Below are 27,426 nucleotides of genomic sequence, written 5' to 3'. Positions count from 1 at the left end.
GAGACCAGCATGTGTGTTGGTTTACTCATACGTACATTCTACCTTCCGTTCCTTTTTAAGAAAGTGATCTGTGACCTGTCGTACCAAGGAGGCGTCTTTTCCAGGGATTTGACAAGTGTCCTCTCCATGGCCAGCAGAGCTAGGCTGCTTAAACGGCCTTGGCCCATGGTGTTGCGGGTGTAAAACTTCCATCCATCCATTTTCTACCGCTTGTCCCTTTCGGGGTCGCGGGGGTGCTGGAGCCTATCTCAGCTGCATTCGGGTACACCCTGGACAAGTCGCCACCTCATCGCAGGGCCAACACAGATAGACAGACAACATTCACACTCACATTCACACACTAGGGCCAATTTAGTGTTGCCAATCAACCTATCCCCAGGTGCATGTTTTTGGATTGAGCCGCTTTAAACGGGAGAAGCTCCTCTCTACACCTGCAGATGTAGCTCCATTCGTTGCCACTAATGACAATAGTTTGTACAGCTGTGTGCATTATAAATGTGTGTCTGTTGTTCAATAAAAAAAACAAAAAAAACCATTCAAATTATCTGCCATTAAGTGCAGCTTGGCGCGAGGCTAGTGCGACGTGTGTCCGCCTGTGAGTGCTTTAAGACGGTGGAGGGACTCAGCAGCACCCGCTGCTCGGTAAGGACAGAAACTGCAGAGTGAAAGAAGTCAGTCTCTAAACACAAAAAAACAGCAGAAATAAAAGCTCTATGCCCCGTAGACTCAGCGTCTGATGGGCGGGACAAAGCCCAGCATTTATGCAATGACTCATTTCACTTCTTTTGTGGACGGCCAGCGTCTACAGAGTTTAAAGCACCGTGAAACTGCGGGAATGAGAGAGAGGAAAGCCGCGTCATTACCAGTGATAAACATACTTGCCAACCTTGAGACCTCCGAATTTGGGGTTTGGTGGTAGCGGGGGTGTACATTGTAGCGTCCTGGAAGAGTTAGTGCTGCAAGGTGTTCTGAGTATTTGTTCCGTTGTGTTTATGTTGTGTTACGGTGCTTATGTTCTCCCGAAATTTGTTTGTCATTCTTGTTTGGTGTGGGTTCACAGTGTGGAGCATATTTATAACAGTGTTAAAGTTGTTTATACGGCCATCCTCAGTGTGACCTGTATGGCTGTTGATCAAGTATGCCTTGCATTTACTAATGTGTGTGTGTGTAAAAGTCGCATATATTATGTGACTGGGTCGACACGCTGTTTGTATGAAGGAAAAGCGGACGTGACAACACGTTGTAGAGGACGCTAAAGACAGTGCTTTTAAGGCACACCCCCAATATTGTTGTCCGGGTGGAAATCAGGAGAAATTCGGGAGAATGGTTGCCCCGGGAGATTTTCGGGAGGGGCACCGAAATTCGGGAGTCTCATGGGAAAATCGGGAGGGTTGGCAAGTATGGTGATAAGAAGCTGATTCCGAACAAAAGAGCGTGTTGTAGCACATATTAAATCAATAACATGTACACACACAACTATATATTTAATCACTTATTTTTTAACATTGTAACGGAAGCTGAGCTTCCCTTGAAGTCTTAGAGCAATCGCCACTGGTGCACACATTTTATTTTGGCTGGCAGCTTCTCTTTGCATGTCCAAATCTGATCAGGGTAAATCTGTAGGTGCTTGAAAATGCATTTCAATTTTTGATGTTGGAGTGCACTTTCTGGAAATAAATAGCCTTTTTGCTCTGTTGTCTGGTTATGTTAAGACGACAGGCGCGCAGGTTCAGGTGGCAGGAGACATGCTGCCGGACTCTACGGAGAGGGCTGTCACAATCTCTGGCACGCCGCAGGCCATCACTCAGTGTGTACGACACATCTGCTCCATCATGCTGGAGGTAAGCACGGTCAAACAGCTCTTTATGATCAACCATTTTCTTTTCGAGTATTCAGTAGTGTAGCTGCACCAAAGGTTGACCTACAGCAACACTGGTGTGTGTTTTCATTTTCTGTTATTGATATTTCTATGATACATATTGTTGACATGGCCGTAACCACCAATGAGGACACAGAGGTCATGTCCTCAGTATTTTTTCAAGTGACAAAAAGAAAATGATAACTTACTGCAAATGTAGGACATCATGTGCGCTGTAAATAACCATGTGGTAAATCATCCTCTCTCAATATACGATCTTTATTCATGCACAGCCTGCTACTACTCCAGACAACATAACACAATGAAGTACACTTTTACTTTAAACATCATCCGATCGGTAAAGTGCTGTCAACATAACGTTTACATTAAATTACTTAACTCACATTGGTTTCCCCTGAATGAAATTGATGTGAAACGCTGTCTGTATAATACCATTGCGGACAGCCTTAATGTAACTCTGCGCTGACCAAATTATCACTTGTCATATCAGTTTAGGTCAGAGGTCAGCAACCCAAAACGTTGAAAGAGCCATATTAGACCAAAAATGCAAAAAACAAATATGTCTGGAGCCGCAAAAAATTAAAAGCCGTATCTAAGTCTTATAATGAAGGCAACACATGACTTAAGTGTCTATATTAGTTATATTAGCCTACTATCAACATTACTATGCGTCGCAGGCTGAAGCAAATCTTTGTTGACAGAAATGTTGAAATGTAATAGTTATTGTACACATTTTTACAACATTAGAAAACATTAGTAAATCACAGGTTACACAGAATGTGAGATAACTCCTGGAAATTACTGGTTTTTAATGGCCAAAGGTATAGATGTGTGTGTCCAAGTTAAAGGAAATGGCAGGCTTTCTTCTTTTAATAGATTTATTACAATGTTTGGCAAGCTAGGTAATGTTTGCTGTGGTCTGGAACAACATGGCACACAAATAACTATCTGAAATGCAGCCAATATTACATACAGATAATGTGTCATGAGGCATGTAAATATAAATTCAAAACACAGAGGACATAAGTAAAGGATATTAAATGAGTACACATATAACTACAAATGAGGCATAACAATGCAATATGTACATACAGTGAGCCTAAATAGCATGTTAGCATTGATTAGCTTGCAGTCATGCACTGACCAAAAATGCCTGATTAGCACTCCACACAAGTCAATAACATCAACAAAGCGTACCTTTGTGCATTCACGCACAGCATAAAACTTCTGGGGAACAAAATTAGACAAAGAATGAGTGGAAGATTTCCCATGTAAACAAACTTTTGTGTTTGTTTGTATTTTTCTCCCATCTTTTTCTATTTTCAATCATTTTTTTAAAATGCTCCAAGGAGCGGCACTAAAGAGCCACATGCGGCTCGAGAGCCGCGGGTTGCTGAACCCCGGTTTAGGTAATTATTCTGTTCACAGATATCAATGCCGTAACACCCTAAATCCAAAACATGCGCTGTACGGGGGGGGGGGGGGGGGGGGGGGGGGTGTATTTAAAAAAAACAACTACTTTTTTTTATTTTTTTTTTACATAAATAAATACAATCATGTGTGCTTACGGACTGTATCCCTGCAGACTGTATTGATCTATATTAATATATAATGTATATATTGTGTTTTTTATGTTGATTTCATAAAAAAAACAAAAAACATTAAAACATTTTTTTATTTTTATTTATTTATTTTTTTTAAATTCTTGTGCGGCCCGGTACCAATCGGTCCGCGGACCGGTACCGGGCCGCGGACCGGTGGTTGGGGACCACTGCTGTACAACATGTGATAGTTCCACCTCAATGAAAGCTTTTGTTATTCTGGAAATTGTGTTGCTCAAGGTAATCATACAGTATTTATTCGGTGCTGGGATACACATGATTTCAGCCTTTCAAAGCTTCTCTTGGACTTCCAAATTTTGGCCTTGGTATTTGTCAAATCCTGGTTACGGCTGTGATTGGAACAGAGCCCTTGCATATCAATCGTACATCAAATTAATTTAATACACAGTTATGTAGCGCCAGGATGACAAAATCCTCAGGGAGTTAAAAGTGTGTAAAACATTTTTGATTCATATTGTTTTATACTTCTTTTTGCAAAAATCTCTCAATCAACTTCAGTCCTACAAAAAAAACAATGAATAAAACAAACATTACATGTTAGCTATTTTTATTTAAGGCTGAAATTGATTGAGATTTGACCAAAAAAAAGTACAACAAATATGAATCTAAGAATGTTTATACACTTTTCTTAACTATTTTATGACTTTTTCGTCCTGGCATTACCTGGCTGTTTATGAAAGTTAGATTTTTTAAACCCAAAAATATAACAAGAACACCACTGGCTAGCTAATGTTACCATTAGTGGTTTAACAGAACACATTTGTTTCAAAACTGTTTATATTTGTCACAATTACTCAGTTTATGTATTAAAACAATTTTTTCGACCCTTACAAAAATAATTGGTGTTTAAAACTGTCACCTTCTTTGCCTCGTCAACACGTACGCGCATGGAGCGTGTGAACACATACAAAAGCAGTCTGGGAGAAGCAACAAAACATTTGCAGTCATTTTGTTGTTATGATAGACTATACATTCAATGACAGCTAACACTTACTATCCAAATCACTATTATTGGCTAACAACACCCAAAGCTAAAGTGTGTGCATATTTTACGCAGGTATGTAGTTATGTCATTACGTCCTAGTAGTCATAAAAGTGCTATAACGCTCACAATACATTGGAAAGTTAGCACCCTCTAGGCATCTGTGTCCAGTAAATGTTGCAAACTGGGTTACAAATGTTTCGCAGTGAGATGTTACAAATTTTGAAATATACATATTACAATTAAACATAATACAACTCTCTTAGGAATAAATCAGTCTATTGGGAGTAACACAACTAAAGTTATGGCCAAAAATTCAGCAAAGATTTACCTGAAAGATGAAAAAGTCCCCTTTACAGTGCATCCGGGAAGTATTCACAGTGCTTCACTTTTTCTACATTTTGTTTTGTTAGAGCCTTATTCCATAATGGAATACATTCATGTTTGTCCTTAAAATTCTACACAGAAGACCCATAATGATAGAGTTGGTAGAGTGGCCGTGCCAGCAACTTGAGGGTTCCAGGTTCGATCCCCGCTTCCGCCATCCTAGTCACTGCCGTTGTGTGCTTGGGCAAGACACTTTACCCACCTGCTCCCAGTGCCACCCACACTGGTTTAAATGTAACTTAGATATTGGGTTTCACTATGTAAAGTGCTTTGAGTCACTAGAGAAAAGCGCTATATAAATATAATTCACTTCACTTCACTTCCCTTGTAATACAATTTTAAAACTAAAAAATCACATGTACATAAGCATTCACAGCTTTTGCTAATACTTGGTTGATGCATCTTTGCAGCAATTACAGCCTCAAGTCTTTTTGAATACAATGTCATAAGCTTGGCACACCTATCTTTGGGCAGTTTCGCCAATTCCTCTTTGCAGCACCTCTCAAGCTCCGTCAGGTTGGATGGTAAGCGTTGGTTTTGATGTAAATTGCTGCAATCATCTTAGTCTAGTCAGGTAGGTGACCAAGAACCCGATGGTCACTCTGTCAGAGCTACAGCATTCCTCAGTAGGGAGAAGATAATTTTCCAGAAGGGCAACCACCTCTCCAGCAATCCACCAATCAAGCCTGTATGGTAGAGTGGCCGGACGGAAGCTATTTTGTTGTAAAAAGTTTGCCAAAATGCACCTGAAAGACTCTCAGACCATGACAAACAAAATGATCTGGTCTGACGGGAGAAGGATTGAACTCTTTGTTGTGAATGCAAGGCATCAAACTTGGGGAAAACCAGGCACCGCTCATCACCAGGTCGATATCATCCCTATATGAAGTATGGTGGTGGCAGCATCATGCTGTGGGGATGTTTTTTAGCAGCTGGAACTGGGAGATTAGTCAGGATTGAGGGAAAGATGAATGCAACAATGTACAGAGACATCCTGGATAAAAAAACAACGCTTCCCATCCAACCGAATGGAGCTTGAGAGATGCTGCATAGAGAAATAGGCAGAGAGAAATGGGCGCAACTGCCCAAAAGTAGATGTGCCAAGCTTGTGGCATCGTATTCAAAAATACTTGACGTTGTAATTTCTGACAAAGGTACTTTGAATACTTTCCGGATGCTCTGTAGACTATAAAGATTAAATCTGCTTGACTTAAGATTTCAAAGCATGTTATCCATCAAATTGAACACTGTAAAATTTGGTACCGTTTGTCCAATTACTGTAATTCACCATAGAACAACAACTGTATATTTTATGGTAAAAAACTGGCAGCTCAGTCGGCAGAATTTTATTGTAAAAATTTAAGGTACCATATCGTATTACAGTACTGTACCATACTGCTATGGTTACCTGTCACTGTTTATGCAATTTCTCCTGCATCTGTTTATGACGTGTCACATATCAACTAATTGTAATAGTTGCATTTAAAAATGTTCTATTTGGAGACTGTTTATTTTAAATATATTTTTCTAATCAATTTAATGTTTCTTTTTATTGAAAGCCTCAAAGAAAATGTGGTTATGTTTGCATTATGACAATAAAGACTCTTGAGCTACCAATTTAATGAACTAATATTAGCGTTCAAATTCACAGTACTAACGTAAATTTCTTTTTTTTTTAAATGTATTTGATTTTAGGAGTTCAGTTACAACAAACACACCAATTAAAAGTGTTTGCTCTGCACTTGTGTGTTGTGTTTTGGACTTTACTCTGCGTTGGTCCCTGTTGACCACAGTATCCAGCAGCTAATTCACTACTTGAATCAAACAATTTTTTCTATGGCACTCTTAATGCTCAGGCAAGTTGCAACACAAAGCATTTTACACCAATAAATTAAAAAAAAGATTGAAAAATATACATACACATGCACGCACACACAGCACTATTGACAACAACGATACATGGTATGGCAGGCACTGAGGGTTGAAGAAAAACTCCAACTTTGAGGCATCCACACTGGAGAATAACTACAATTAACGCCTTTTAAAAAGTGATATAAAACATAGTTTAAAATGTATGTAAAAATACAATATAAATGATAAATTAATAAAAACATAAAATAAGAATGAAAATAATAGTACTAATCGCATTAAATACAATTGAAAATAACAAAAAAATCTAGGAACCTAGAAATATTTTAAATCATCAGTAGAACAAAAATAAAAATTAAAATATTTTACCTCTAAATTCACAAAACTGTAATTACTAAAACCTTAGCTCGATTATTCAAACTTTCTGCTGATGTATTGCTTTTCTGAGGTTTGATAGTCCTGTTTGCTAACTGAATGAAGGTGCCATCCATTATCCTAATAACCGTTTTATTGTATGGCACACAATAATTTCTTTATTCTGAGTGAGCGATTTGGGGAAAACTAACATGTCTCTCTTCCATACCCAGCGGCAAAGGTAGTGATGCCCTCATGCAGGAAAAATGAAAAGGCGTGTATATTAAGAGTTGATTTAATCTTTGGCAGGCCGGGTCCATGTAACCTTCGCAACCGATTACTCCTATTAAAAGATTCAGCGAAGGATCCGAATAATGTAAAATGTATGAGCCTGAGTAAGAGTTCTGTGAATATACGTGTCATTGTTTCTGGTTTTTATGACTTTATCTCTAGTCTCCTCCAAAAGGAGCAACTATTCCCTACCGTCCAAAGGCCATACCTGCTGGAGCCCATGCAGTATTAGCACAGCAGCACTCTGCACAAGTAAGTAGACATTTTTATGTCATTTCAGCTTCATTGCCAAAATAGCAGGCAAGGATAAATTTCTTTCAAGGGCATCTTGGTCACAGGTGGTCCTTGTGTTGCGAACAAGATTTGTTCCTTGGCTGTGATGTAAGTCGAGTTTTTGTGTAGGAACTTGAACTCCTGAATCACTATTACTGTACACAGAACATATGAAGGACATACAATACAATAATATAAAAACCGTAATATAAATGGAGAGAGGAGAAAGTCTCATTAATGACATCCCTTGGCATTTCATAGTAGACAATCCTTCACATGTTCCAAAATATAACTTTATCCTTGATTATGGTTGCGGCGCTTGAGCAGTTTGGACCAGTTATGCAGCCAATGTGCACTTTCGCCACTGAGCCTTTTACAATGTTTAATTTCACTGCACTTTTCGCTAGAGAAGTCTATCGTATGCTTGAAAGACATAATGAAGTTTAAAGTCAAAAAGTTAATTGAAAAGAACAAAGTGATGTTGTTCTTCTTCAGTGTTGCAATGCACTACGACAGGGGTCCCCAAACTATGGCCCGCCGGCCGGATCCGGCCCACCAGCATCCAAAATCCGGCCCGCCGGAAGTCCCAAGTTTAAATTTTAAAAAAAAATGATGTATTTAAAAAAATAAATTATCATTATTTTTAAAAATCTGTCCTTTCTAAACCATTGTCTACCGCTTGTTACCCTCGGTGTCTCCTAGCCGCTCAGGCAAATCATATTGCCTAAACTGCATTTTCCCATCGCTAACGTGACATCATTGCGTTCAAAAAAAAAATAAAAAAATAAATAAATAAATATATATATATATATATATATATATATATATATATATATATATATATATATATATATATATATATATATCCCTGCTTGGCACTCAGCATCAAGGGTTGGAATTGGGGGTTAAATCACTAAATGATTTCCGAACGCGGCCCACGCTGCTGCTTAATATATATATATATATATTCTTATCCAGTAAGCACATAAGGTGGTATTTTCTTGTATTATAGTGAAGTCACTTACAAAAGGTAAACATGGTAGGCTATACTGTAGGCTACTAGGAGCTAACAGCTATGCAACAGCTAAGCACACAATAGCACACATGCTAGACATGAGTGTCCTTCATTGAACAGTATTGCAGTCTAAAACACAACTTTTGTCAATATAAGCAAGTATCAACCAAGTATTGTTTAATAATACCTACAGATACAAAGTCTCCTAAGTCAGATCCATTTTAGAAATGATCAAGTAACAAAGGTGTACGCATCATTTAATTTACGGTGCCATTAGTTTAATTTAATGAATTATTGTGTCCAAAAAACAATTACCACTCCACTTCAATTTCAAGACAGCATAAGTCCATTGCAGGTGGTTAATAATACATAAATCAGTATTTATCATACCATACTTCTGGAGAGGGAAGTTTGGGGGTTTCTGTTGGAGCTGTTGTCCCCACAACCCGATTCCGGATAAGCGGTTGAAGATGGATGGATGGACAATTGTTTTCTGTTTGAGTAATTTCACTTGATCAAGCTTTTTCTAACATTCCTCACTACAAAATAATAAAAGTCTGCATTATGGGTCGGGCTAATACTCAGGGCTCCAATATCAGCATTATATCGAAAGTGAAAAAGTTGTATCAAGACTACTCCAGTTGCGGCTGATAATGTTTCAACAAAAGATTGTTAAATTGACCACATCCTCATCACAATTACAAAGCACGGATAGACGCTACAGTGTCACTCCGCCTATAAATCATTCCCTGTGCATGGAGCTAGTTGTTTCTATGTGTACAGTATTAAAATTGATCAAACTTTGTTCATTAAACGAGTGCCACCTGTATTATGAGTAGTTTAACTATTAGCCTGTGCTTAAGCTACATCAATACATAGACTTGTGTCATAATCTAAGCATTTAGAAGTATTTCCAAGAATTTGCAATGTTGCAAAATTTTGCGCCATTTTACTCAAATTCAGCCAATCCGCGCAAATTATGCAAGGCCACGCAACTTTGTCCAATGCCTGCAACTTTCCCGCAATCAAATTTGTTTCTGAGCAGCACTCAAAAAGCATGTCAAGTGTCTGATCAAAACTTACAGTATGTTTGTTTCTTGTGTAGACAGAACAGGAACAACAACAATGAACAATATATTAACTCTTTATTGCTCAAACAGCATAGCTCAGACATACTTCCTGTTCCTGTCTACAGAGCTAAACCTTCTGGTTAATGTACTGTATAAACATTCAGGAACATGAAGTGCTCACTTCCTAGTTTACATGTATTTATACATGTATTTAGCTTTTATTTTATCTAGGGTAAAACAATTTAGAACAGATTTTCATTAGTGTTAACATCTCAGAAATGGGGCTGTGTGATAATATTATCTCATTTACCAACAAAAAAATAGAGCTACAGATTTCTCTCAACAGTTCACAAAATTACTTTCAAAATAGGAGTGTAAATGTGTTGGTAGATAATTGAATGTTTAAAATGGGCTGGGATATGCTCCAGCACCCCCTGTAAACCCATAAGGGACAAACGGTAGAAAATGGATGGATGGATAAAAAATGGAAAAACACTTTTCAAGCATACAAAAATCCACGGAGAATGTCTGCAACTTGTGGATGACAGATTAGACAGCAGACAGTACTGTAACTAAGTCTTTGTTGGTGTATTTCTTTTGTAATTATAAATAATTATTAATGTTATTAGTTGTATTTAATTAAAACTATACAGTAATTTGACAATGTGCCTTTGCAATCGAGTGGATACTCTTAGGTCTGTGTGATTAAAAGCGAGTAAAACATCAACCCACTATTTGTTTTCCAATTTTTGTTGCAATCATGTGCTTTTTTTACATTGATAACAAATTCATAAAATCACAAGTTGATAACATTTTATTGAAAATAAATAAGCCTCAAACATCGTAACTTTTTCTGCAAATGACTGGAAAAGCTGCCACAAATTTGGGCATTTTAGGCCGCGACAATCACAAAAAAAGCCTGCAAAATCCTGGAGGGATAAAGTGAGGAAATGTTGTGATTAAAACACAAATATCCAGTATGAGAGCGATGAATTACATCGTCTTTTACGACAAATTATTTGTAGTGTGAAACGTGAACAAGATTAGATTTAGGCTTAGAATTAGACAAACTTTAATGATCCACAAGGGAAATTGTTCCACACAGTAGCTCAGTTACAAAGGATGGAAAGTGTAAGGATGGAAAGGATAATGCAGGTATAAAGTAAACAAAAAATGTACCGTAGTAGCAATATAAAATATAACATGTAATATTTACATATTATGTATACAAGGTGACTAAAGCTGATGTTTTTCATGATCTTGCACATAAAGCTCTAAATTTATCAGACATCTGTTATTGAATTCCTGGCATGGTAAAAAAAAAAAGCAAAAAGAGATGACATTTAGCGCCCATTAGAGCTATTGAACTATGGAAAAAAAAGCGAGGGAATGGATTTTCAATAAAGCATTCAATGCTGTTTACTCTCTTTGCATAGAGATGAATTTACATGTTAAGTGACACATATTCACATCTTTTCCCTTATTCCATCCAGGCTTTTGCACTTCCTGGGCCGTATGCTTTTGCGCATCAAGATGTAAGTGTTAATTTGAATGAGAGATCCCCCCCCCCCGCCCCCGGCCCCCAGCCCCTTCCTTTTCCACCAACTCTGCCCACTCCCAACCAAGTCCCAACTTTACACTTTTCTCCACCCCTCTCAGCAACAATGAAACTTGAACAACCCTGATCTGTGGACGTCACTAACACTAACACCAAGTAGCAGCATGCTCTGATTGCAATCAAAGTTTAAGAGTAGTCCCTTCATGACCAAGTTGTAGTTTTGTAGCAGAGATGTGACTGTATTTGCAGATGACTTCCATGAGAATCCAGCATGCTTTCTGAAGGAAATGAATCTCTTCACACTGACACCATCTGTGATGTTTGTGAACTTCAGATTGTCTCTGTATTGTAGCTGTCAACAACTCCTCTGAAATAATCCAGTTTGATTGGTTAGCTCTAACTTCCTTCCTACCCTGCAGTTGACCAAGCTTCACCAGTTGGCTATGCAGCATATCCCCCTCCCTTCCCTTGGGCAGAGCAACCCTACCTTCCCTGGTACGTACCCACGGCTCCCAGGGGAAGACCATCAATCCCTCTGTCATCACTCCTCTTCCAATCACAACATCAAACAGCCCCTGATACTTAAGAGAGGACCATCCACACTCTTTGGTCAACCATAAGTAATCACATCTTATCAATTGCACGACAAAATGTGGAAGCTCCAAACACATTTTCCAATCTAAAAACTTTGGAACAACAATAATGGGTGAATTGCATGTACACTTTATTGACAAAAGTGGGATATAGAGTATGGTCACCCCACCAATTGCTGGGTTGCATATAACGTCATGTCCGTTTTTCTTCTTCGCGGCTTAATTCACACGATGGTCAAGCAGCTTGAGCGTAGCATTAAAACAAGTTCAGTTTAAATTCAGTTTATTTTGAACATGCATACGATACAATAATAATCAAAGTGTGGGATTCTTTGTCTGTGCAGTTGATTCTACAGAATGATATGCGAGCAAACTGACTTGTTTGTTAGTAGCAATGTTTGGCCGTACGATAACCGAGAGGGTAAACGAAACCCAAAGGATTCTTTAGGCAAACATTTTCATCCAAAACTAAATACTATGAAAAGGTGTGTGTACGATAAAACTAGTGAGGAACGCTGATAATAACTTTTGAGGATTTGTTCAGTTCAGTTCAGTTCAGTTTCAGTTTATTTTGAACATGCATACGATACAATGTGATGCTTCACAAATGTCCAGTTGTTTCATTACAGCAAGTCCGAAAAGGAGTAGGAAGAAGCTGAGCTTACTTAATCCTACTCCTTTTCATACCATAGCAATTTTATCCAATTTCCTTGTTCTCTGTAACAGAACAGTGAACAAATGAATAATAGATAAATAATATACCATATAATATACCATAGTAAGCAAACAAATATTAAATACATAAATAATCTGTGTCTCAATAAAAATAAATTAAAAAAAGGGTTCAAGATGTGCATCATAATTTTTGTTCTGTGTACTTTGTGAACACTTGTAGTTTGAACAGTCTCTTAAAGTGAATCATATTGGTGCATTGTTTGATTTCTTTGGTTAATACATTACATAATTTAATTCCACATACAGATATAATAAAGGTTTTAAGTGTTGTTCGTGCATACAAATGTTTTAAATTAGATTTTCCTCTAAGGTTATATTTGTCCTCTTTTGTTGAGCAGAATTTTGTTGTACATTCTTGGGTATCAGGTTATAGTTTGCTTTATACATAATTTTAGCTGTTTGTAAATGCACCAAATCGTTGAATTTCAATAATTGTGATTTAATAAATAAAGGGTTTGTATGATCTCTATAGCCAACATGATGTATTATTCTAATTGATCTTTTTTGTAACAGTTAGTGAATGAAGCACACATTTGTAGTTGTTTCCCCATATTCATACACAATATCTCAGATATGGTGACACTCGCGAGCAGTAAAGAATATGAAGTGATTTTTGGTCTAGAACATGTTTTACTTTATTCATTATTGACGCGTTTCTTGCTACAAGTGAGAGTGAGTGTAGAGTTTGAGCAGAAAATGACGTATTGCTGTTCTGTTCTTGGGTGTTCCATTCGTTCAAATAGAGGGAAAGGAAAGAGCTTTCATTGAGTCCCTAAAGAAGTGGTTCGTAAAGGTAATAAAGTCAGGAGAAAAACAAAAAGTGCGTCGAAGAAATGGCTCTTAAAAATATCACTTTCATCATCTTGTGGAATACAAACAGACCAGCAATCACTTTGTAAAATGTTTGTTTGAACATTTGATTTGTTTAAGAAACTTTCTGTGATGGAATCAAGTTTATTCTCTACTATATTTGTAGTGTTTGATAGCAGAAATAAACAAAGTAAGGGAAAGAGATAACATTAGTTCGTTTGTGTTATTTTGTGGTTGCTAAGCCTAAATATAACCACCTGGTTTTGCAAATAAACTCATGTCATGTTAAGTCCTAGTAATAAATATTGTAATTGTTTGTCCAATTCACCCATTTTCATAACAGAAACTAAAAGCTTAGTGGTTGTTGTGCAGGAAAGCAAAGTACTGACCACATTTCAGCATATCTGGTGCGATTCGTTAGCCTCAAAAAAATAAATAGTATTAATAAGATAGTATTAATAGTATTAATAAACTAGATGAATACATCTCTTGTAGGCTCAACAGCATACACTGAATATTGATATTGCTAGCAAACATTGCTGAACAAAAGGGGCATCTATAGTTAAATAATGAGACAAAATATGAACTTCACACCATAAAAAACAACTGCAGACATGAATTGTAGATGAGACTAATATGTGTAGCAGGAAATCAACTGCAAACAAACGTATCCTTTTTCTCATTAGCGTCACGATCATAGCAGCATGGCACTCGTTAATATCAATCAAATACGGTACTTAGTGATGCACGAATAAATCCAACATTGTTTTTCGCGGATTAATGCTTAATATGTGGACCCCTCAGGAGTAAATACATGATGTACCTCCAATCTTTTCCTTGTAAGTATGAAGTGAGGTTGAGGTGAGCATTAACGTCTTGTAATTTTTCTTAAGAGTGTATAAATCCACTCCATCCCATTTTAAATATGTTTTGGTGATCGCTTATATATTTGTCGCTAAACCATTCAAAATATACAAAAATCTGCACTAATTCAGGTAAATAAACAGTATCCCAGTGGGACTCTAGACCATCACCTGAAACCAGAAAGTGCTTCTCGGTCACGTGATTGCAACCCAGCAATAGGATGAATCGAAATGGGTATTGTTTACATTTTAACCGATGCTAGTACTAAATTGGTACTTTAAAAACGGTGCCCAACTAAAGGGGCGTTCAAACATTGGCGGTTTAGATTGCCGTTCAGCAATTCGTATAGCTCCGCCAAAGACCATGTTAAAGTGGAACTGCACTTTTTTTGGAATTTTGCCTATATTTCACAATCCTTAAGAGAAACAAAAACAGACGTCTTTTTTTTCAAGCATTCTAACTCTTAAATTTTTTTTAACAAAAGTCTGCTTACAATGGAGTCAATGGGAGTCATGTCGTTATTTTGTCTAACCCGACCATAAAACCCAATAAACAACCATCCAAAAAGCACCAACAGTACTCCATTTACATTTTGTGACCTGAATATTAACCTAGTATCAGCAATATTGTTATTATAAGCGCTAACGTTAAGGACCTACATTTAGCGGCACATTGATCAGAAAGAGACAACTACTTTATGCTGCTGTATTGACATAATCAACTGGTGAACTGCTTTCTCACCTCAGAGCTCATGAACATTTATTCTAGATTATAAATCATACTTCTCATCTTGATAGTAAAATGATGTGGTCATAAACTGAGAAGTTAATACACTCTGACAGCCAACTTAAACCCGGAAATGGCGAAAAAGACCCTAAACCACGCTTTGATCCACCCCCCCTTTTTTCTTTGCGAGAATTATGAGTCATTTTTCATCTAAACAGGAATATATGCACATCCCATCAGTCGGCATCCCAGTGAGAGCAGACATTGTTTAGTAAGTGATGTTTATGTTTGTTGACTCTTATGAAGTCTGCAATGAGTAGTAATCAATCAGTGATGTTGTTGTAGGAAAAAAACAATGTTGCGATGCGTTTGTGAATCTAATGCGCCACCATATGCCTAAATTGAGCAATATACATAAATATTACATGTTATTTTGAATGTGCCTGTAACTACACTACATGGACTGTAAACTTACAGCGTGTATATCAAATCTTGATGGAGGTGTTTGGATGTTTTTAAGCCTTTTAAAAAACATCCAAACACCTCCTATTTACCACCTATTTACTAGTTAGACTGCATAAGAATTGTGAATGACAGGCAAAATAAAAACAAAATGCAGTTCCCTTTTAAAGCCGTGCACAAACCCTGGTCATCCGTCACTCATCTGCCATGAATCCTGAGAACCACGGGGAGCCACCAAAATAATTAAACATGTTCAGTTTTTCGTGGCAGTCTTGGCGGGTTGAAATGGACTGTGTTCAAAACGCTTTTCACAGTCTAAAGAATGGCAGGCTCTTTGTTTGCACCCCAACACCTGTAATAATACCGTGTTATCACAGACATACTTAAGCACGATGGTATCACTGTTTGACATGGTGGCACTGCAGTTGATGTGGAGGAAAAGACGGAGGACTCCGCCGCTTTTAAGGGAGATCCGCGGTAATCTGTGTTGGTGCCGAGTTCAAAACGTGTTGAGAAAGGCTTTCCGCTAACGTTGGCTCACATTTCACATTGGTTCGAGAACTGCCTTGAACCGCCATCTGAACTGTGAGATGTGTGAACGCCCCACTACTGATAACTTCAAAAATAAAAAATACAATCTACAACAGATTGCCATAATTATTGTAGCAATACAGATCACAGAGAACATGCATGAGTTAAAATGTCTGATGCTCATAATTACTGCTGTTCCTGAATACAACCTCGCTGGTCAATAATGAGGAAGTGCTGTGTTGTTGTTGCTGCTGCAGCCTGCAGTCACTTCTTGACCATTACCGGAAGACGTTACCTCATTCACTGTGGACTTATTTTGTGGCAATTATACGGCAATTACCTTCGTGCATGCTTTCACTGTTACCATGGTTTTATTTTTTCCTGCTCTTTATATTAAAACAATGTAATGTTAAGATTTACATACAAAACTAACATTACATATCAAGAATACAGTTTTTGAAAACGGTCACAGTCACTATGGTGACCATCTACCTCAGGGGTGTCCAAAGTGTGGCCCGGGGGCCATTTGCGGCCCGCAGCTAATTGTTTACCGGCCCGCCACACATTCTGGAAATGCTATTGCAAAAATAAATAAAAAAACATTAAAGAAAGTGGAATGAGGTGAAATCTAACTAAAAAAAGTTGCAATGTTGACACAAAGCTGCCATGCAGGCTGTTTTTTTTCTTTTGTTTATCTTTATTTTATTTTTTTGCCATTGCTCGAAAAAAAAAAAAGACCTATTCAAGGCTCCAATTATTTAAAATATTTTACTTTAAAATGTTTTATGTGGAAAATATTGCATATATTGTGTGGTTGCCATACAAAAACATCAACGTTTTCTTTGACAAAAGAGCATAAAACAAACAAAATAATAGTTGAAACGTAAAATCGACAGATATATCTGAAGTTGATCTCGTAACTTAATTGTTGAAAGTAAAAAAAAACCCTAATAAAAATGTATCACTTTATGAGTGGGGCACCTTTTGGATCCCAAATATATTTAATGGGATTTTATTGATCTTTTCACTGTGATTACTCAAAAATAATAATGAATTAAAATCAATGGTGTCCTGCATTATTGATCTTTTTAAGGCTCTAATTACTTCACATCAAACATTGCTTTCTTAATGTTTTGGGCAGTGGGGGAAATACTGCATATTTCAGTTTTATTATAAAAAGCAAAGTTGTCTTTGACAGAAACGGCATAAAACCTTTTAGTTTTTTTTTAACTTTATATCAACATGAAGTTGATTAATTAAAAAAAAAATAATAATTTGACTTGTTGTTAACATTTTAATGACTTCGACCCTTTATGATCCCCGGGAGCCCTAAAGGTAAAAAAAATAAAAATTAATCCATATCATTTTTTATGGTTTGAAAATGAAAAATATCAAAAGGGCCCCAGCATGCTTTAATTTTTCCATGTGCGGCCCTCAGTGGAAAAAGTTTGGACACCCCTGATCTACCTGATCCGTCTCTAAGTCCGCTCGGCAGCCTTTAATTCAACAATTGACAAAGTGATCGATATTTTCACTAATTTACTACTTTATTTACATCAAATCCATCAATCACAATACTGCCAACTGCAAAGTCAATGTTTTGTGTTAGGCTGCAGATATAGATTTAAGTGAAGTGCCTCGTTTGAAAAATGAACGTTTAATAAAAATCTACTCGTTGAATTTCCGTTGGGATTTTTTTGTTATTTACAACTTTGTTCATCTTCATGTTATTTTTCTCTTCTTCTATTATTAAAAAACATTAGTTGTACAACATCACTGCTTTGCACTTGTAGCAGGTGGCTGAGTCTGCATTTATTTAGCACTGAATTAAAGCATCGATAGCTTCTTCTTTTTTCGGTCTGGTTACTACCACTTAATAGGGAACTGCATTTTTTTTCACAATCATTATGAAAGACTTGATGATGGATGTTTTTTTTTTTGTGCATTCTAAATATTAAATAAATGCGATCAAAAGTTTGCTTACAATGGAGCCAATGGGAGCTGTGCAATTCCACCAATATCCAAACACCTCCATTGAGGTTTTATATGCATGATGTAAGTATATATGTAATGTAGTAACAAGCACATTTATAATAACATTTAATATTTACGTATTTTGATCATTTAAAGCATACATGGCACATTAAGGTGGGGAAGGGTACAAGACCCTCTCAGCCCCAGGGCTACCCCTTAGGATAAGTCGGCCCTGCCTCTGTTGCGTAAAGACTTCCGTCAGTGGGAATTCGTTCAAATTCAGATTTGTGAGGTCAGAGGTCACTAATTCAAAAACGAGAAACTGTGAACAGCCACACGCTTTGCAACATAAAATTCTTCCAAGTATATGCCTAAATTAATTTCTATAGAATATGTTTGAAGTATTCCCTGTGGCATCTGGTAAAAATGGCATAATGTTTTTTTTTTGCATTTTTAATCCACATTAGGGTTTGATGAAGGGGTCGGAAATATTCCTATAAGCGGTCGTGGTCCCAAATAGTAAGAGGACCCCTGCACTAAGGCACAGTCATGCTGGAGCAGCACAGTGTTTTCCAGTCCTAAAACTTTTCTCACTAAGTTTGAGGCGAAGCATTGTCCAAAATGTCTTAGATCAAGAATAAGCAGTAAAATACAGAGGGTGTCCAAAACCTTGCATATGGCCTGTGTAATATTCCATATTTAAAATTAAACACAACCACCTATATTCAAATAAAGAAAAAAGTTAGAAGAAAAATGTAATAAGACAGTACAAGTAGTATTTTTGCTTTCCAAAAATATTATTTAACTGCTTACATACACTATGCTGAACTACATTGGATTGACTTGTTTAATAAACAGACAAAAAATGTACTGGTATGCAAACCCAAGGTGAAACAAGTTTAACACCCCTGCTCCAAGGCAAACTGTGATGTCAAACCGTACATATATAAATAAGTAAATGAGTAAACTGAATGAAGCATATTTTAATACATTTGTTCATGTAGTGTAAACAAGTCCTCTGAGAGGGAAATGTGAAACACACAGTAATATTTACAATTTTGTAGATATTTATTCAATTTTTACTATATCTCAAATCCATTCGTCCAATTATGCTCAGGAAAAATAAATCCCAATCTCTTCATCCCCACTCCTCCTATTCAGTGACATCCCCCCACAAATTCTGATACTATTTGGGCCCAGAGCATCCATGACATCATCAGACCACACTGTCACACTAACCCAAGAGCTCAACACCACATATAGAGGAATGATGTGAAAGAAGTTTTAATTAGAGCCTTAGAACTCTAGCCGTGTCAGATACATTGTGTTACTAGAATGTGTATGAAATATGTATTGTATAGATAGTACATGTGTGGACTTAGAACGATTGCCATTTTCAAGTTACCAAGAGTGATAAACTAGTAAAAGTAGGTCAACTTGTTATATCATAAAAGTGGAAGCCATTAGTGCCATGTGGTTGTTAGCGTTCTGTGTCCTACTTTACAGGATTGGAAGCTTCTGTCCCTACAAGTTCACAGGAGCTGGCAATACCTAATGATGTAAGTGTCTCATTGTTTGTGTTGTGGCAGTAGTAAGCACCCCCCCCCCCCCCCCAAAAAAAACCCCAAAAAAACCTCTCATAATCTGGATGCCGCGTACTTCATTAACACTCTCAAGGAGCGTGGTTCTCAAACTCTTTTCTCCAAGTACCACCTCAGAAAACACTTGGCTTACCAAGTACCACCATAATGACCAACATTAAAATACAGTATCATAGTAGTCAGAAGTATTCATTAAAAACAAGGCAGAGGTTTTATTTATCAAGTATTTTTAAAATTTTGGCCACTGTAACATTACACACAGTTTGAACAGTATAACAATGTGTTTGAATATAGAAAAATAAAACACATTTAATAAAGTGATTCTTTGGCGCACCACTAGATGGAGCGCATGTGGTACATTTGATTCTCAAATGTACTACAATTTGGGAATCACTGGTCTACGAGTTCAGCTTTGATAGTTAGTGTTTAGACTCTAGTAATTTGCTGCAAGAAATGTATTGTCTGTCTCTTTAATTAATGTTTTTATAGCTCGTTACACAACATTACTGCAGTATGAATGTTGTGGTCCTTTTTAATGGTAAGTAAATTGAGGCAATGTGTATTGCTGGGATGTTACTGACATCAGACTCATGTCCCGCCCATTAATAGGCATGGTGCTCAAGCTAGCTCTGTTCTTAATGGGTACTAGGTGCCATATAGCCTTTCTTAAAGAAAAAAATGCACTATGCTTGTGTCGTTTTCGGCTTTATGAGTCATTCAAATCGCAAAAAGGATAAACGTTCCTTCAGAGTTCCTCGAGAGGCAATTAAAAAGGGCAGAAGAGTGCAAAATTTTATGAAGCGACGAGAAAAGCATGCAGCTCACACTCCAGTCCAAGGGAGCAGAGTCGAAGAATACATGAGTTTGCAGTGATCACTTCGTTAAAGGTTTGTTTGATAGACTTTTCATGTTTATTATTTCCCATTTAAGTATTATCTTCATATTATTTGTATTTCTTAAACACGTTTGCTACGATTGTTTGGAAAAGCACCAACTCGGCGAGTCTAAATAAGAGAAAATAAATGTTAGCAAGACCTAAAAGAGTTACGCTTTTGTCAAAGGCAGCAACAACAAACATGGCGATAGACGCGAAGTTAAGTCATGAAATGCAACCTTACCCGAGCAAAAACTATGTATATTCATCCAGGAGAGTCTTGATACCATTGTCATTGACTCAGTCACACACAAAAAAGTTGTAGACCTCCATGCTTTTCCAAGTTTTCATCTGTTTTGTTGTGTAGAATGGCATCTGGAGCACAATAGTTCAAAATGTCTGAGAACGCGACCGACGTACAATCCTTGATATGACTCGACAAATCTTTTTTTTGATAAAGTATAGGGGTCTATTCCACTGCATAGTTTGATTTTTTTGCTCTTACCTGCTTTTTGCAAGAAGATTTAGGCCTCTTTTGTACTTGGGTAGTTAGCGCGCTGCTTGCTGGACAACAGTCATCTTAGCTTGGTTGACCCCCACTGGTTTTCACTTCGGGGACGAAGTCACGTTTCGGAATACAAGCAATACAGCAGTAAAAAAGCAAGTAGTATTACAGATACAGTTAGCAGTATTATTCTGAAAATACCAAAAAAAAAAAAAAAAGTTATGTTTCACAAAACTTTATAAACGGATGGTACATTTGGAGGAAGAACCAATTCTATTTTGGTGAGATGTCTATGAATGTTCTCATTCATCCAGGTCATTGTCATCTCAGGGCATTCAATCGATCGCAACTGGACTGTTTGATTTGTCTTAGAAAACGTTCCGCCGCTCATCCGAGTGGGCTTCATCAGTTCGTGCTCATAGGCTTAGATTGGTCAGGTTGGACTAGATCTGACCAATCTTAGTCCTATGAGCACAAACTGATGAAGCCTACTCGTATTTTGGTGAGAATCCGCTTTTGTTAAAGGGTCTGTGATTTGACTCATAGTCTTTGATCGCTGCAGCATGACTAAAATGACCAAGCCAGTGGCTGCCATAGACCTTTGCACAGCACTGTGAAAGTAAACACAGTTTTTGAGTAGCCCAACCCTGAGGCACTCCAAGAAGCCTGAGTACAATGAACTGTTATTTGCTGTATAAGAATCACTCAAAGTCAAAACCTGTTCCCCGAACCAAAAAACAAAGGCATAGGGAACTGTTAGTACCCTCAAACTTGCTTGCCACCTTTCCCCAGGAGAAAGTCTAGTGTAGAGCATTAGTTGTTTGGTTTTGAGCCCCAAACTAATTGATGGGAGAGTGAGATTTTATCTTATCAGAGTCTCTGGGCTTCCTGCACACGTTCAGGCTCCTTTCCTGCCAGAAAGGTGACGCTGCATGTCCCAATCAGCCCAGCTGGGTGCCTGTGCATTTCATTTAGTGTACTTAGTGGCAGTATAAACCAACAGGATGGGTTTTCAGCTGTTTTGCATGCATTTCTGCCATCATCATAGCAGTGGATTTTATTTGTTCACAATAAATACATAAGGTCCGATCCATTAAAGGTTTGCATATACTAAAACATGTTCAAACTTGATAGCACACGCAAATCTGATCTACGAAGATCTACTACTAAGACTAGGTCTGATGAAGCTTGCTCGGATTAGAGGTGAAAAGTTTTCTAAATCAAACATAGCAGTCCATTTGCGATCAATTGAATGCCCTGGCAATTCAATGACCTGTATGAATGAGAACATCCATAAATACTGATCTATTAAGCTTGTGCACCGAGGATTGCGTCTCCCAAATGAGCAAACTAGCGAGCACAATCCATTTAGCCTGTCTGTCTTCATGTATATGCAGAATATATGCTGATTATTTGAACGGCCACAACAGTAGGACAAAGGGATGCAAGTTTAATCATTTAGTACTCACAGAGTGATTTATCAAGCCTGAAACGGTCTTGCGACCATTATTTTGCATCTTTATTTAGCACGTTTGGAAAGTACATGCAAACTGGCACAGTTGGGCAAAAATGGCTGTAAGAAGGAGACGATTATGCTGCACAGACATGGAGAGAGAATATACTCCGATCCTGTGTGTCTCAACATATATAGACTGTCAGAAATAAGAATATTAGACATAATGTCTATTCAGCAATATCATTTTATAATTTTATAGCTGCTGAATGACTCAAGGGACTGATTACAGCCAGCAGACTGCTCGTATTTTTTATAGTGGTGTTTGTTTTTTCTGTGAAATAACTTCTTGCAACATGCGTTTTCTTGCCAAAATAGGTCCTTTTTTCTAGATCTAATTTCTATATATTAGGGTTGTACGGTAAAGTACCGCTGTACTAATGAATCAACAACTGTACTATACTCTCATTAAAAAATACCGGTACACTTTGTTTAGTTTTTTTAATGGGCATGACGGCGCCATCGTCACGTTGTGACATTGCTGGTTTTACAAGCAGACGAGCATGTTCGGTAGTGCACAATCACGGAGTACTTACAAGCAGACACGGTGTACCGACAGAAAAAGGAGAATGGACGCATTTTGGCTTAAAAACTAACGATAAAGAGGTGCTTTAAAACATGGCTAGCTAGCGAGCGGCAACTTCCATTCGCAGTTGGCAGTGTTTTAGCTTCTTCTAAATCACTAATCCTCGCCTCCATGGCGACAAATTAAGTACGTTTCTTACAAGTATCATCCCTGCAGGACGAGGAATAGCTAAACATGCTTCACTACACACCGCTAATAAAAGCTAGCAATCCTCAATGTAAACAAATGCCATGGTTGGAGCTACACCTGACATCCACTGTACCGATACCAAGAACAAGAGCGTATCTACTCGATACTACCTGATTATATCGATATTTTTTATCGTTACAAAGTCTTTTTTCCTTTTTTCTACATTTATGTTATGTTTATAAACTCAGGAAATACGTCCCTGGACACATGAGGACTTTGAATATGACTAATGTATGAACCAGTAACTACTTGGTATCAGATCGATACGTACATTTGTGGTATCATCCAAAACTAATGTGAAGTATCAAACAACAGAAGAATAAGTGATTATTACATTTTAACAGAAGTGTAGATAGAACATGTTAAAAGAGAAAGTAAGCAGATATTGACAGTAAATGAACAAGTGAATTAATAATCAATTTTCTATTGCTTGTCCCTCATAATTTTGACAAATAATGTAATTGGAAATTACACAATATGTTACTGCATACATCAGCAGTCACATTAGGAGCCTTTGTTTGCTTACTTAATACTGAAGGACAAGTTGTCTAGTGTGTTCACTATTTTACTTACTATTTTACCAAAATAGTTTTTTGATTGCAAAAAGTAACATATGTTTAATGTACCGTAAGATTTTTTGTTTAGATAAAGCCAATGATGCCATTTTTTTGTGGTACCCTTTATTTAGAAAAATATAGAAAAATATTGAAAAGTATGGAAATACATTTTGGTACCAGTACCAACATATTGGTATCGGGACAACCCTACTATATACAGTAAACCCTGGTTTACCACTGTTAATTGGTTCCATATCTGACAGTAGTAAAGGAATTTACACGATGTAGGAATTCATTAAATTATTTTTATAGCTAGACCCTAAAAACCTTTTTTATGACCTTTACGAGACACGTTTAATCCAATATACTAATGCTGCCTAAGTCTGTGCCAATTAGTGGCCACGATACTGAATAGTGCACTCCGATTTTAAGTTAATTTAGCCATTTTAATGCCTAAACAGTGCTTAATTTAGGCCAAACATACGTGAATACGCTTTAAAAAATGGATATGGAGAGAAGCTGCAAACTTCGAAGCGCAATATGGCGAGGGATGTAGCCCCAAAAAGGAGGAACAGATTATAGTTGTGTGCTGCATGTTCCACAACATAATAAAGTGCCACAGGTTGGAACATGTTGCAAGGAAATGAGTGTCTCCAGAGTGACAGCCAGTAGTAAACACACATTTAAATAGGGTGATCTGCACCACTTTTTAACTAATTATCATTAACTATGTCTGCAGTTTCAGTAGACCAGCTGAAACATGCCTAATAGTACACAGAATGTTATAGTTTGCATTTGGGATCTTAGTAGCCTTGTAACCCCCTGAAAACCAGTGTCCTCTGCAGGGGACATTTGTGTTTTGCATAACAGGGTTCTTTTTTCTCTCTGAAAATGTGTTACTGGCAATAAATAAGTAAGTAAAAATGAGTCACTGACAAGAAATAAGTAAAAACAAATGCAGAGAACACTGCATTGTTCTCAGGCGAATATGCCAGCGACAACAGTAAAGCTGTGTCAATAACAGATATATTAACCATGTTGGTTTCACAAGAGATTTTGCAAGATCTCTTAAATGTTTATCATTTTGAAGTGCATAAAAACGATCTAGCTGTATTGTACTTAAAGGTATACACCTGTGTATTGTGTGGATTTGCTGCTGTCACCTGCTTTCATGTGATGTTCTTCCTGAAAAGGAGAGACGTTTTGCCATTTACCTGCTGCCACTCTCTTGTAGTTTATTGGCTGCATAATTGGAAGACAAGGCAGCAAGATCAATGAAATCCGCCAGGTCTCTGGAGCCCACATCAAAATTGCCAGTGCCACTGATGGCTCAGCCATGCGCCAAGTCACGATCACAGGATCACCGGCAAGCATCAGCGTGGCCCAGTACCTCATCAGTGCCAGGTAAGACATGATGCAAAGCCAGCATGTCCGTCAGGCCTGCATAGTGCATTCTGATGTGACAGCCAACCAAGCAAGGCAGGAATAATTGTGGTCAAGGTGAGGTTGGATTTGTTCCATCTCACTGGCTCCTGCCTTTTGACCGCATCAACATCCTGATTGACTCTGCTTTTTAACACATTCCTACTCTGACATATGTTTTCTCCTCTCTCTCTCTCTCCCTCACCCGCTTTCTCTCCCTTCACGTTCCACCGTCTTCCCCTAACCTCACGTCCTGGTGTGCAGTTTAGAGATGGCTAAATACACCATGCAGGCTGCGTCTTCTGGGACCCCAATTGACCTCAACATGAGCTACTCACAGTCCGTTCCCACCGCATCCAACGCTGCTACCTCTATTGCCGTACTGGCGGCCACCGCCCAGGCCCCCGCCGGCATTAATGTCCACGCTCCCTCCACTTTACCAACCATTCAAACCCCACACTACTCTGTCCCTGTTTCCAGTCTGCTTGGCATGAAAACATTCCCCGTACTGGCTGTCCACCCAGCAGCTGCTACTAGCCTAACACAGGGTCTAGCCCATTACACTGCAAAAATACCCACCTCAGGTGTCAAAAAGTCTGAGCGGCAGAAGTTTGCTCCATATTGAATCCACCTTTCATGCCCAAGTCAGTTTACTTGTCTGATATCATTACTGAAATGGATAACAAACCTTGCTTACACATGTACGCAAGCTTTACCAATGTACCAATGTTTCCATGAATCAGGAGTGTAGAGGTATCATTATTGAAGTAGGCAAAAGAGGTGGGTATTAACTCAGTATTTCATTGCATAATATGCAATGTGTTAACTCAGGCTTGCATTTGAACCCTAGAAATAAAACACTTTTCTAATGGTTTCATGTCGAAGAGCTTTATCTGAAGAGTTGTTTTCTTGATATGCAAATGTTTACATAGTTTTCTATCTGTGTACCTAGATCCTTTTTTGATAGAAAATTCCATTTTTGTAGGCTGCAGGCTGGTAAAGGATTTGTCTTGTTTAAAGTAGTGGGGCGTGTTTAGTCAAATTAATAAGGTTTGCTCCATTTTTCTGTCATATTTCCTTCCACTATAGGCTTTCATCAGGGCTAACAGGCTTGGGTGTTCTGTAGTAGCATTGCGCTGTTGCAGTTCTGATGGGATTATCCTAAAGCCACATTGGATTCTACTGGAATTCACTCTGCACAGTAATCCTGTAGAGCAGGACTGGTCCAAACAACTCATTTATTGTTTCTGCTTGGTTATTGTTCACTTCCCACACAAATCATTAACTATTTCTGTCACAAACTGACAGCAGCACAGTCATTGTAATACATGTTTGTACTTGGCGAAGCCGACCTTGATACATTGCAAATTTGTAATGTTTGATGTTAATGCAATGGCTTTGAAATAAATGTGTTGTTTGTTAATAAAATGGGTGTTTTTATTAGAGAAATAATAAGTTTTGCTTTAAATCATATGAAGGACTAACACTTCTGCACATAATCTTTAAAAAAAAAAATCTCCTTCAACGTTTTTATACACACTGTATGTATATATGTAATTTAATAACAGGCAAAGTAAAAATAACATGTAATATTTACGCATTTTGGGCAGTTTAAGCATACGGCGGCATATTGATTTCACAGACGCATCACAACCTTCACTATTTCCTTCAACAAAATAACAACTATTACTAATCATGGTAGACTTCATGAGAGCCAACCATGATTACTTATGGACAAATGATGATCCAGAATGTTTTATTTTTTTAGCCTGAATATAAGGAGGATGAGCAACAAGTTTTAGAAGCTGAGTAATAAGCAGATTCAGCAAATAGCACAATTGCTAAGTGCTAAAAAAGAAATACAAACTACGAACTTAATAAAATAATTACTTACTGTACAATGTCTGTTCTGACTGGGATGTTGATGCGTATATCTTCCTGTTTAGATAACATTGATTTTATTAGTAGGTTGCACAGTGAAGTACATATTTCGTACAATTGACCACTAAATGGTAACACCCGAATACGTTTTTCAACTTGTTTAAGTCGGGGTCCACTTAAATTGATTCATGATACAGATATATACTATCATATATAATATCATCATAATACAGTCATCACACAAGATAATCACATTGAATTCTTTACATTATTTACAATCAGGGGTGTGGAGGGGTGGGGGGG

General features: G+C 37.6%; 1 protein-coding gene across 2 annotated transcripts; it reads left to right on the top strand.

Moving 5' to 3' along the window:
• Window positions 1-1,540: 1,540 nt before the first annotated feature.
• Window positions 1,541-26,581, top strand: LOC133657390 (poly(rC)-binding protein 3-like). 2 transcript variants are annotated; one of them, XM_062058674.1, is made up of 7 exons: window positions 1,541-1,841; window positions 7,547-7,636; window positions 11,236-11,277; window positions 11,720-11,795; window positions 19,502-19,554; window positions 25,055-25,224; window positions 26,332-26,581. In XM_062058674.1, exons 1-7 carry the CDS (start codon window positions 1,746-1,748, stop codon window positions 26,366-26,368), a joined length of 564 nt encoding a protein of 187 aa, XP_061914658.1. In that variant the 5' UTR covers window positions 1,541-1,745; the 3' UTR covers window positions 26,369-26,581. The 2 variants fall into 2 exon arrangements, with proteins under 2 accessions (XP_061914658.1, XP_061914656.1); XM_062058672.1 differs by having other exon boundaries at window positions 1,562-1,841; window positions 25,507-26,581.
• The last annotated feature ends 845 nt before the right edge of the window (window positions 26,582-27,426 follow it).

Source organism: Entelurus aequoreus, linkage group LG09 (genome assembly GCF_033978785.1).
Source record: "Entelurus aequoreus isolate RoL-2023_Sb linkage group LG09, RoL_Eaeq_v1.1, whole genome shotgun sequence".
NCBI classification, from domain to species: Eukaryota; Metazoa; Chordata; class Actinopteri; order Syngnathiformes; family Syngnathidae; genus Entelurus; species Entelurus aequoreus.
Note: the sequence above shows the minus strand (reverse complement) of the source record. Positions and strands in the feature narration are given on the sequence as shown.